The sequence below is a fragment of the Electrophorus electricus genome, chromosome 21 (genome assembly GCF_041902795.1).
Source record: "Electrophorus electricus isolate QZ-2024a chromosome 21, ASM4190279v1, whole genome shotgun sequence".
In the NCBI taxonomy this organism is placed as follows: Eukaryota; Metazoa; Chordata; class Actinopteri; order Gymnotiformes; family Gymnotidae; genus Electrophorus; species Electrophorus electricus.
Genome location: NC_137517.1, coordinates 795001 through 807500, shown reverse-complemented (window position 1 = coordinate 807500; position 12500 = coordinate 795001). Strand labels below are relative to the sequence as shown.

The 12500-nt window shown below is 39.9% G+C and overlaps 2 protein-coding genes across 13 annotated transcripts in view; one reads left to right on the top strand and one right to left on the bottom strand.

Moving 5' to 3' along the window:
• The window catches only part of LOC145653032 (uncharacterized), a 72769-nt gene that overhangs the window by 27186 nt on the left and 33083 nt on the right, over positions 1-12500 (top strand). The window lies entirely within an intron of this gene.
• On the bottom strand, positions 537-11754 carry LOC118240664 (butyrophilin subfamily 1 member A1-like). The gene is made up of 7 exons (XM_081704964.1): positions 11644-11754; positions 9785-9832; positions 5836-6210; positions 5452-5724; positions 3936-4205; positions 3259-3522; positions 537-1889 (listed from the first exon to the last, which is right to left on the bottom strand). Exons 2-7 carry the CDS (start codon positions 9828-9830, stop codon positions 1879-1881), a joined length of 1239 nt encoding a protein of 412 aa, XP_081561090.1. The 5' UTR covers positions 9831-9832; positions 11644-11754; the 3' UTR covers positions 537-1878.

Genomic DNA, 12500 nt, shown 5'->3' with positions numbered 1-12500 from the left:
CAGAGGAAGAGGAAGTGAGTGTTTTGTTCTGAAGAAGTCCCGTCCACATTCGACTCACTCACATACTCACCCCCTCCCTTTAAACCCAGACTAACCCCTGTCCACACACTCATTTAACCCAGACTAACCCGTCCACACACTCATTTAACCCAGACTAACCCCTGTCCACACTCATTTAACCCAGACTAACCCTTGTCTGCACTCCCATTAAACGCAGACTAAGCCCTGTCTACACTCCCCCTAAACAGGTTTATTTGGGGATTTTCTGTCTGCTGTCAGCAAAGTCTAGCACTTCAGTGGCAAAAGTTTTAAATGAACTGTCTCAAGTAGAGAAACCTCTAATTTATAAAAATAAAATATGTTTATTTTCTCATTTCCAATTATAGAATTGGTGAACTGTTGGTAAACATCTTGAGACAGGTTAGTTTTACCCTACTGATATGTTGTTGCAATAGTAAACTGTAAAATAATTATTACCTGGCCACAGTAATTACAACTTGCAAAATGTATAGAAATATGCATGTTTACTACAAATGTATAATATGCATACTTATTTATTCATATATAAATGTTGTTCAATACAAATACAAGCGAACATGTCTTCCTGCTTGGCAGTTGGTCTAAACGTGGCTGCCCAATCGCTCCCTCTAGTGGTGAGAGTGTGAACTGATGGATGAAGCTCTTACCTCAATCTCAAGCACATTCCAAGTTTAAAGTGAAAACATTTCACATACAGATACTTATATATGTATAAGTGGATGCTTATATACCTACTGGTGTATACATGCTTACAGACTCATGTAAGTTTATGTTAATTAGCTCAGCTGGTGTCTACATGTGTACAGAAAAATCCATATGTAGATTTATGTTAATTAGCTAGGCGTGTTTATATAGTTAAACTCGTCAGTAGGCTTAATTAGCTCGTCTGGTGTCCGTGTGCTTATAGACACAGAAGTTAAGGACGTCACACTCATGTAGGTCTTTCATGGTGACCACTGTGTGTTTAACCAGAATGGAACATTATGAAGAATCTCTGAACTCCACAAAGCGTCATCCCAGTGAAAACTAGAGATCCCCCCCCACCACACACACACACACACACACACACACACACATACATCCTAATGACTAAACACCACAAAAACACATCCTAATGACTAAACACCCCCTCCCCACACACATACACACATCCCAATTACTAAACACCACACACACACACACATCCTAATGGCTAAACACAACATACATGCACACCCTAATCATGAGTACAGAACACATTGTGGCCCATCTGATGGTTCCACAGTTTTGCTCTGTCCAAGTTCCCAACGCACCAGGTTAGACTGAAAACGTGGACCCGTGGTTTACTATTACACAACTGGATGTTCTGGGATTTATGACTGGATGTAAGTACTGAAATATTAAGTACCCTCAGGGTGATCAATTTACTGTTTGCTCCTCTAAATTGTACTTCTGTAACAGGTGCTTCCTATGGTGGCCTGGAGAGTCAAATCACAACACCATTTACACAGTAAACAAAAGTCAAGAATATGAAAAAAATTACAAAATGAAGTTTTGTGAAAACTAGATTTGTGGAAACAATCAAAGTCTCACAGTACTGACACATTAGGTGGCATCACGTCAGCATTAATCCACAAAAAGAAATGTCAGATCACTTACAAAGGAAGTGCCACTAGGGGGCACTTTAGGAGTACAGATTATACACTCAAAGGGCTCTTTATTAGGTACACCTGTTGAACTGTTTGTTAATGCAGATATGAGTATGAGAGCATGTTACAGTATGAACACAAGAGAAAAGAGGAGAGAGACCCAAACAACAGTGTGGTCGCCATGGGAACCGCCATGGTGGAGGGAATCCTTTTATCCTTGTGCTGTAAAGAGGGAAACACAATTGGAAGATCAGCAAGAATGAAAGAGTTTCTATCTGCCCAAGTACAGTATCTATACCAGTATGAAAGAGTTTATATCTGCCCAAATACAGTATCTACACCAGTATGAAAGAGTTTATATCTGCCCAAATAGTGTCTACACCAGTACAAAAGAGTTTCTATCTGCCCAAATACAGTATCTACACCAGTATGAAAGAGTTTATATCTGCCCAAATAGTGTCTACACCAGTACAAAAGAGTATCTATCGGCCCAAATACAGTATCTACACCAGTACGAAAGAGTTTATATCTGCCCAAAAACAGTATCTACACCAGTATGAAAGTGTTTATATCTGCCCAAATAGTGTCTATACCAGTATGAAAGAGTTTCTATCTGCCCAAATACAGTATCTACACCAGTATGAAAGAGCTTATATCTGCCCAAATAGTGTCTACACCAGTACAAAAGAGTTTCTATCTGCCCAAATACAGTATCTACACCAGTACGAAAGAGTTTATATCTGTCCAAATAGAATGTCAGTAACAACAGTATAAATGATTCTCCTTATAAAAGGCTACTCATGACCTCACTTGTACAGAGACCATTTAAAACACAGGCATGTTAGTGACAAACATCTACAACAACAGGTGAGCAAAAATGAAAGTTGGTACATAACAGGGAAGTAATTACACATATTCTGGGTATAAGAACACTTTTAATTTCTCCATAAATCAATTTAACCGGTTTCAGCTTGTAGTTGGATCTACTGATGTACAAGTACATACTTGGGATCATCGATGAGAACCACCTCTGGACACAGACCGTAACGGAACCAGAGGATGGGTCAGTACTGCTTATGTCTGCTTACTTAGGACACAGACACCAACGAAAACAGAACCTCTGGTGTCATTAGTGACGTAGTACCAGCATCACTCTGGTGTCATTAGTGACGTAGTGCCAGCATTACTCTGGTGTCATTAGTGATGTAATACCAGCATCACTCTGGTGTCATTAGTGACGTAATACCAGCATCACTCTGTGGAGGCGCTATATCACGCTCAGCACAATGTAGCCAGAATGGAATTGCCAAAGAAGAGTGTGCATCAGTCTAGTTGTTAGGCAACTACACACACAGGACCAGATACCAAAGTAAAATTAGATGGCTGTGAACAAAAACAGGCAAATCTCATTTACATATACAAGCACATTTACTTCAATAAGTTTAGATTTAATTTGACCTCTTCCCAACTATTTTAACTAACAGATATGTCGTGTAGAGTGCTGTTCAAAACTGAATGTGAGATTTGTGAAGAGGATGGATCACTACTGCTTATGTCTTACTTATTATAAAAGTAAAGAAATATAACATACCAGCGACAGTGATCTCTGCCTCCATCTTGGGATACTGTTTGACTCTGCAGACAAAGGTTCCACTGCCTTGTGCAGTGACGTGGCGTCTAACAGTGTAGACCTCATCGTCTCTGTGTGATTCTTTATCTCCTGCAGGCAGTTGTGCTCCTCCACTGAACCACTGCAGCTCAGGTTCAGACCTCCAGCCTTTAATTTCACACAGTAGTCTGAGCCCTCCTGAGCCATCTGTGCCCTCTATAATGATCTTTGGGCTTGTTCCGATACCTGTGGATTAAGAGATTAAGGCATGGTACAGATTAACTGGTTTAAAGAACTGTCATCAGAAATATCACCATGCTGTACAATAACATTTACTTAATATACCATTAAATGCCATTACACTCCACTCCGCCACACATCACAGATGCCTCACCACACACACTCCACTCCACCACACTTCACAGATACTCCACCACACCCCAAACACAAACAATATAACATGAACAATAAATGCTACAACATGAACATTACATGGTATAACACGAACACAAATGGCATGTGAAGACTCACAGAGAAGAAGACAGGTCACTGTCATGTCTTGTGGTAAGAAAATGGGCTGTTATGTAAATGCTCCCATGCTGATAAACAAGCTCCTTCTCAGAACCAACAGTGTCTTTCAGCGTGGAGCAGCACCTTACCAACGATGTTGATGTGTGACTTCATCCTGGGATGCTGCTTCACTCTACAGTAGAAGACGGTGTCACTGCTGCACACGGTGATTCGGTGACTCCCAGTGAACCCCTCGCTGTCGTGGTGAGACTGTGTACATCCAGCAGGCAACTCTGCTTCCTCACTGTCCAGCCACTGCAGCTCAGGCTCAGACGTCCAGCCTCCCGTTTCACACACTAACTGGATCCCCCCTGAGGCATCAGTGCCCACCACAGAGACCACTGGGCTTGTTCCAATGCCTGAGGATTGCAAGGTCAAAGCATGAGATGGAGTGACTAGTTTAAAGTGAGGAACATCTCCAAAATGTATAACGATGAATGCTTAATACACAAGGAATATGTCCAAAACATTTCAAAGTGGATGATAAGAAATGAGATCATCATTGTAGGAGAACGTTGTCAGCCATGTTTTTCGTGATGCTGTCAGTACATGTACTGACTCCACAAAGTTGAGTTGAGTATCTTTGCTCCAGTCGTATTATTCCTATCAAAATGTAGTTTTAGTACACATGTACTGATGTATAATAGTGATAACATGGGTCTGTTATTTCTGGCCTTCAAGAAGTGCACTGCAATCCTTTCCCCACCATCATGACACTTCCAAAGTGAAGTTACATGATAAGGCCTTATTTTTCAGGAGGACACCAGATCAGGAGGACACCAGATCAGAAGGACCAGAGATCAGAAGGACCAGAGATCAGGAGGACAATAGATCAGGAGTACCAGAGATCAGGAGTACCAGAGATCAGGAGGACCAGAGATTAGGAGGACCAGAGATTAGGAGGACCAGAGATCAGGAGGACACCAGATCAGGAGGACCAGAGATCACGAGGACCAGTGATTGGTTCTCTGTACTGTTCCCGGTCTAGAAAACAGCTTTCTCACGCCACCAAATGAACCGAAATTGAGAGCATGTGGTCTTGGGTCCAGAAAAAACACAGCCCCTTGAGTTTCACACCTGCCAAAATGGACTGAACTAAAGAAACATTTAATAAGTCTACTCCAAACAAGGTAGGTGTGAAAGCACCCAAATGTGATCAAACCCATATCCACTTATGACGTCAGAGGTTCAGTACATTCTTGATAACAACTTGGCCAAACCGAGCTACAGTCCACGGAGTTCACCCTACCTTTTTCTTCTCAAACCTGACAGCATCATTTTCGCATTGATTATTGCAAGTTAACTCTTCTTGTTCTAGAGTTGTAGAGAGAATGGGAACAGGGGCGCATCACATAGTGCCCCCTGGGTAATGTAGTTCGTGCAGGCTTATTATAGAAAAGCCTACAAGGAGCTTGTGAGAAGTTCAGTTACATGAGAAAAAGTCACATTACACCAAAGAGTAAAAGTTTTGGTACTGCGTACCGGTGAGTATCAGTCCACTTTGAGCACCAATAATACATGTATATATATATATAATACATAATAGCTGTACATATACATATGATTTTTGAGTAGTGTAAAATGATTTTCAGTAGTGTAAATTACCAGTAATGTCGATCTTTTCCTCCATCACATGCTGCCCCTGTTTCACTCTGCAGATGTAGGTTTTGGTGCTGTTGCTGTTTGCAGTGAGGTGGAGTCTCACATTAAAGCCTCTGTCATCTCTATGGGACTCTTTTACTCCAGCAGGCACTTCTGCTCCTTCACTGTCCAGCCACTGGAGTTCAGGTACAGGCCACCAGCCCTTAGAGTCACACTGGAGAAAAACCTCACCTGAGTCAGTGCCCAGTACAGTGATCTCTGGGGCTCCTCCAATACCTGTGGATTGAAAAAACCAAAGCTTGAAATGGCATTGTCCTGTTTCTGCTTACATAAACACATATTAAAACAGGGCTGTTATTTTAATATTTGAAATTCAATGACATTCACCTTCAACTTTAAGCAGAACACTGACATGATCTTTGTGATGGGCAGAATCAACTTGACATGTGTACTGTCCTCCATCAGACACTTTAACGTTCTTCAGTAGCAGTGAGGTGTTGCCATACTGTAGCTCCTCTTTGAACAGAGCTGTTCTCCCTCTGTATGAAGGATCCTGATCTTCATTCTTGTCTATTTTATCCATATAGTGATGCACTACTGCGCTATTCAGGTCTGTTCTGCTCCACTTCACTTCCATGTCCACAGCACTCACATGGGATTGTTCAGAGGCTTTGGGTTTGATGGAACACGGCAAAATGATGTCAGAACCAGGAGCAGCAACAACAGGCACATCTGGACCCTCCATGTTAAACTCCTGACCTCCTGTAATGAGAAACATCACCATGCTGGATGTGCACATTCAAACAAAACAAATAAAACAGGAGTTGATATTTTACTGCAACACTCCAGAATCCTCCAGGGTGATGCAGAGACCACCTCCATTTTTAAGGATCCTCCACTAATCTCCCTCAGACGCAACAAAAACATCAAAGACGCTCGTCAGGAGTGAGAAAAATTACCATTCAAATAATAGCTGTGGCATTGCAACAGCTCTAGATGTCCTTCATGTAAATGTGTTAACACAGCCAGGCCAATACCAGGCACAAAGGGCTAAGGTGTCATCACCAGTTCCTCCTCATGCATCACTCCAGGAGATGTCAACTGTGTTACTTTAAGAGATGTAGTCAGTTTTACACTGGGAAAGCCAAGAAAAGGCTTGCTGACCATTTGATCATCAGAATTAAGGATTAGAGGATTTGTCATTTGCAGTGGTAGGACGTTTTAGTGCTAATGGACACTGCATTAATGACATACCGGTCTTCACGGTCAGTTGTTGCTATGGCAGCAATGAAGTTAAGAAAGAACAAAGAACTGATCTACTCTCTCAGAACTTTAGAACCCCACGGAGAGAATGTGATTTCAACATCTGCTTTTTCTGTGTGAAGCTTAATGGCCTGGCGTAGGACCTAGCACAGGACACGTCTTACCCCGTGCACAATCACATCTCTAACAATATTCTGTGTGAAGCTTAATGGCCTGGCGTAGGACCTAGCACAGGACACGTCTTACCCTGTGCACAATCACACCTCTAACAATATTCTGTGTGAAGCTTAATGGCCTGGCGTAGGACCTAGCACAGGACACGTCTTACCCTGTGCACAATCACAGGACACGTCTTACCCTGTGCACAAGCACGTGTAAGTTTATGGGCTCATAAGGCACAAGGGACTCACGAGGGCTACGACTCACAGAAGAACCTGTCAAATAACGTCCACGTACAAACCTCCAGTTCACCAGTCCACCCTTATTACTAGGACTCGTGACATGACGAAAGTGTTTGTGATTATGTGCATAGTAGATAACTGTGCACTGCAGAGCCTCCTGATGGTGAGTTTGCCTTAACATCATACGGTCATTACGTGTATGTGTGTAAACGTGTGTGCTGATGTCTTCAACTTTCCCTCACCTCTGTACCAGTGTGTGGTCGTGAGGGCTAGTTAGGTAGTTTTCTTTGACTGGACCTAAATGATGGAGTCAGAGTTTCTCCTGTATGTGTCAGGATTGATAATCAAAAACCCTTAATTTTGTAAAGATTGAGCTTTTGGCCTGTAGATAATTATCTGTATTTTTAAAAATAATTATCTGTTTTTTAAAGCGGTCAAAATACTGCACAGGCAAGGCATTTTTTCACATAAATTGTAATGGAAAAATTATTAAGTTCAGGGAACCGAATAACATGGCAGCCATTTCGTACTTGTAGTATGCATATAATATTAATGATGTGAGTTTTAAGGGTTTTAAATGTCTGTATGCTGTATCGCCCTCTAAAGCTCAATTTGGACCAAACTTGGCAAAAACTCACATGAACCTCAATCTAAGAAAGGATTTGAAATGATAACTTACATGGTTTATGAGTTATAGCAATGTAGGTCATATATAGCAAGGCCACAATGAATGATTGGACAAAGTGACTACCATGGAGAGCAAAATTTCAATCTTATTTTGATCATTATTTATCAAAGTGAATAGAGAGTGAGTAGATTATTGTAGTACCAATTCAGACATGATTGGATCAAATTCCTAGGTCTAGTTTGTAAATTCATGTTCCTAAGTGAAAATACGTAGGCGTTATACTTGATTTTCATGAACACTGCCACCTAGTGGCCAAATCATTTGAAACGTCACAGATTCACAGAGAGTCCTTACTTATGTATAGCCTTTAGGTTTCATCATGACTGGTCAATGATAAGCCTGTCATATGCCTGCTGGACTCTGATTGGCCAATGGAGGTCACAGTTTTCTACATATTGGTTAATGATTAATTGGCCCCGTATAGTAAAGGTCACTCATGCAGCATGCCAAATTTGAGCTTGATCTGATGTCTGTATGTTGAGATGTACATTTCTAGCTTTTATAGCGCCCCCTACTGACATATTCAACAAAGTCAACAGACTACCTTAAAATCATGTGCCGCTAAATTCTGAAGTTTCATCACAATTGGATGAATCATTCATGAGTTACAGCCATTTATGCACAATATGTACTTATCTGGAAGGGTTCATTTGCATATGGAGGCCATATTGTTTTGAAATGTCAAAATGATTTCCATGTTATAGTGCCCCCTATTTTTGACCTCAAAATCACCAGCCTGATCAGCTATACATGAAGTTTCACCAAGATTGACTGATAGTATTGTTGAGTACCTAATTAAGTAAATTAAGCTCCACCTCTTAATTTGCTGTTGATTGACACATGACAGCCAGACTGTATGAAAATATCCAAATGTTTTTGATCATTATTTAGGATCATATTGTTCTGAATTGATTGACACCAGTTTTATGAAAACTGGCTGAAAACCATAGGGCTGGTTCAAAGAGGTGGGTGTGACCCAAACACAGAATGTCTGTTTTCAAAAACTGAGTGAGTGAAAGATGCGAAAGATTTGTCCGCTTGAGAGAAAAAAGAATTGTACATTTATGTTGCAGAAATTACAAGATATTGAAGAAAATGTAAAATGCTGTGCTACAGCGCCACCGTCAGGCCAGTGAAGGTCCCTTTCTTTGGCTGAGTCCTTTCACATTGCATGTTGAAACTCAGAAGCACCTTGCTTGTACAACTGATGAAGAACCTCCATTAAAAACATCTTGCTTCTCTGGAAACCTTGTGTACTTCACTACAATTATCAATATCCCTACAGCTCTCAGTATAGTTGACCTCAGTTACTCACCTGGAGACTTCTTAGGATATTTAGATATAAGATAGATATAATATTGTATACTGGTGTTGGAGATAGATTTGAATATTGTATATTGTTGTTGGTGATAGGTTTGTATATTGTATATTGTAGCTGGCAATAGCTTTTAATATTGTATATTGTTGTTGGTGATGGGCTTATATGTTGTATATTGCTGTTGGTGATAGGTTTGTATAGTGTATATTGTAGCTGGTGATAGGTTTGAATATTGTATAGTGTTGTTGGTAATAGGCTTGTATGTTGTATATTGCTGTTGGTGATAGGTTTGTATAGTGTATATTGTAGCTGGTGATAGGTTTGAATATTGTATATTGTTGTTGGTGATAGGTTTGAATATTGTATAGTGTTGTTGGTAATAGGCTTGTATGTTGTATATTGCTGTTGGTGATAGGTTTGTATAGTGTATATTGTAGCTGGTGATAGGTTTGAATATTGTATATTGTTGTTGGTGATAGGTTTGTATATTGTATATTGCAGCTGGTGATAGGTTTGTATGTTGTATATTGTTGGTGATAGGTTTGTATATTGTATATTGTAGCTAGTGATAGGCTTGTATATTGTATATTGTAACTGCTGATAGGTTTGTATATTGCAGCCGGTGATAGGATTTTCTGTAATGTTGTTTCTTGGTGTTTACTGTACCTGAGAGAGACCAGTGGAGGAAAAGAATCACCCAAACACACTTCATCTCTGAAAGAGAACAAGGTCCTGTATTAGTTTACTAAGCATGACTGCTTACAAATAATTTACATGAAAACTCCTTCATAGTTAAAATTGGAACATGCCTTAAATGCCTTAGATTCATGTTTCCAATTACCTAAAGTATTTTAGTTTTGTCCTACAAAAAATAAATATTGTAAAATATTTCTAATGAGAAAATTTTGAATTAGTTTTTTTTTTAATTGATGGAACAGCCTAAAATGAACATGACATAAACGTACATATTTATGAACATGATATATTCACTTATGAATATAACATTCTCACTGAACAATATAAATGACATATAAAGACTTCAAATAATTTAATGGAACACAACTTTAAATCTCACAAAAGTTTTAATCAGCATTCAGCACAGTGCACTCAACACCCGGCAGGAAACACAAACCTCACACACACACACACACACACACACACACACACACACACACACAAACACTCTCACACACACACACACACACACACACACACACAAACACACACACACACACACACACACACACACACACACACACAAACACACACACAAACACTCTCACACACACACACACACACACACACAAACACTCTCTTCAGGCAGCCAAGTGCTATTACACACTTATTCTCCAATAACCAGGCCATTCTTAATGTTAGTGCCATTACACACTTATTCTCCAATAACCAGGCCATTCGTAATGTTAGTGCCATTACACACTTATTCTCCAATAACCAGGCCATTCTTAAACATATTAGTGCTATTATACACTGTTATTTTCTCATATCTTTGTTATTCTCTAATACCCAGGCCATTCTTTAACATGTTAGTGCTATTACACACTTATTCTCTAATAATAGGGCCATTCTTAATGTTAGTGCTATTATACTCTTATTCTCCAATAACCAGGCCATTCTTAATGTTAGTGCTATGACACACTTATTCTCTAATAATAAGGCCATTCTTAATGTTAGTGCTATTATACACTTATTCTCTAATAATAGGGCCATTCTTAATGTTAGTGCTATTATACACTTATTCTCCAATAACCAGGCCATTCTTAATGTTAGTGCTATTACACACTTATTCTCTAATAATAAGGCCTTTCTTAATGTTAGTGCTATTATACACTTATTCTCCAATAACCAGGCCATTCTTAATGTTAGTGCTATGACACACTTATTCTCTAATAATAAGGCCATTCTTAATGTTAGTGCTATTACACACTTATTCTCTAATAATAGGGCCATTCTTAATGTTAGTGCTATTATACACTTATTCTCCAATAACCAGGCCATTCTTAATGTTAGTGCTATGACACACTTATTCTCTAATAATAAGGCCATTCTTAATGTTAGTGCTATTACACACTTATTCTCTAATAATAGGGCCATTCTTAATGTTAGTGCTATTATACACTTATTCTCTCATATCTTTGTTATTCTCTAATAACCAGGCCATTTTTGCGTGAATGTCTCGAGCGCTGAGGCAACTTTCCTGCGTCGTTATAGAAAATAACATCAGTATTTTCTTTAAAAGTCAAACGAGCCATGCTTTTTACACTGCACACATTTCTTTCCTAAAAACTATGAATCTGAGGGAGTATTGAGCTTTCGTGTTTTTACAGCTAGATTTGTTCATCGCTGTTGCGTAATCTCTTTTTCGCCTTAGATTCTGGGTCCAGTTTCTAACAGCAACGTTAAAATAATCTCACTCCTACACTGCTTTAGCTATCTAAGTCATCGAGTTGGCGACATTATTACCTTTTAGACATGAAAAGTAAGAGTAATATAGAATGTGATCTCACCGCTTTCTCAAGGCTCGAGATGGGCGCCTGATACTGATTTCTCCGGAGTGGGATTACGAACGCCCATGTCACGTGACTATGGCGAAATTAATCCCGCCAGCACCCAGCTCTGTGCACACTCACAAACCCATCAAAACCAGTGGCGTGTCACATACGATGAGTGTCCACTGCAGTGCAATTACAACTCCTTTAGAAACGTATTTAATCAAAATCCCAGGATACTACATTGTTAGGTCTTTATATTGCTTGGGGGGACTGAAATCTTAAAACTAAGACATACACACACACACACACACACACACACACACACACACACACACACAGGGTTTTACACAACACGCGCTCGTCCTCGAGCTGCCACGCGCAGGCGAACACGTGGCGATGAACGCGCTCTGAAGAGTTCGCGCGCCATAGAGGCTAACAAGGACCACTTAGTGGGCATGAAGACAGTTCAGATGTCACACAAACACGAACAAACGTCTTCACAGTCGTTTGGGGAAAATGTGTCACTGGCACACTTATATTCAATCTTGATTATAATAATGAAACACAAGCCTCGTACCACAACTCATAGGCGTTCTTACCCATGCATTTACCTGCGCAACCGGCCGAGGGAAGTTCATTATTGATTCTAGTCGTTTCAAATCTGTTTTGTAAGTCTACATTGTGTTCTCCCACTGTGATAGCGGAGCATAACCTACCTGTTCGTATAACAGCGTCCTGCGCTTTGGGTTTATGTTTTAGTGTTTGTTTGATTTAAAAAGCAAATATATATAAACGTACAAATCACAGATCCTGTAAATGCTCATTTATTCTATCTGGTCCACGCCGTTCCATCTTTTCACACAGAGATGGCA

Excerpts from the sequence above, each read along its gene's own strand:
- LOC118240664 (XM_081704964.1), bottom strand. The coding sequence starts at position 9,830 with ATGAAGTGTGTTTGGGTGATTCTTTTCCTCCACTGGTCTCTCTCAG. Across the intron at positions 6,211-9,784 it reads CCTCCACTGGTCTCTCTCAG|GAGGTCAGGAGTTTAACATG; the intron begins GTACAGTAAACA and ends TTCTCATTACAG. Across the intron at positions 3,523-3,935 it reads GTCACACATCAACATCGTTG|GTATCGGAACAAGCCCAAAG; the intron begins GTAAGGTGCTGC and ends CTTAATCCACAG.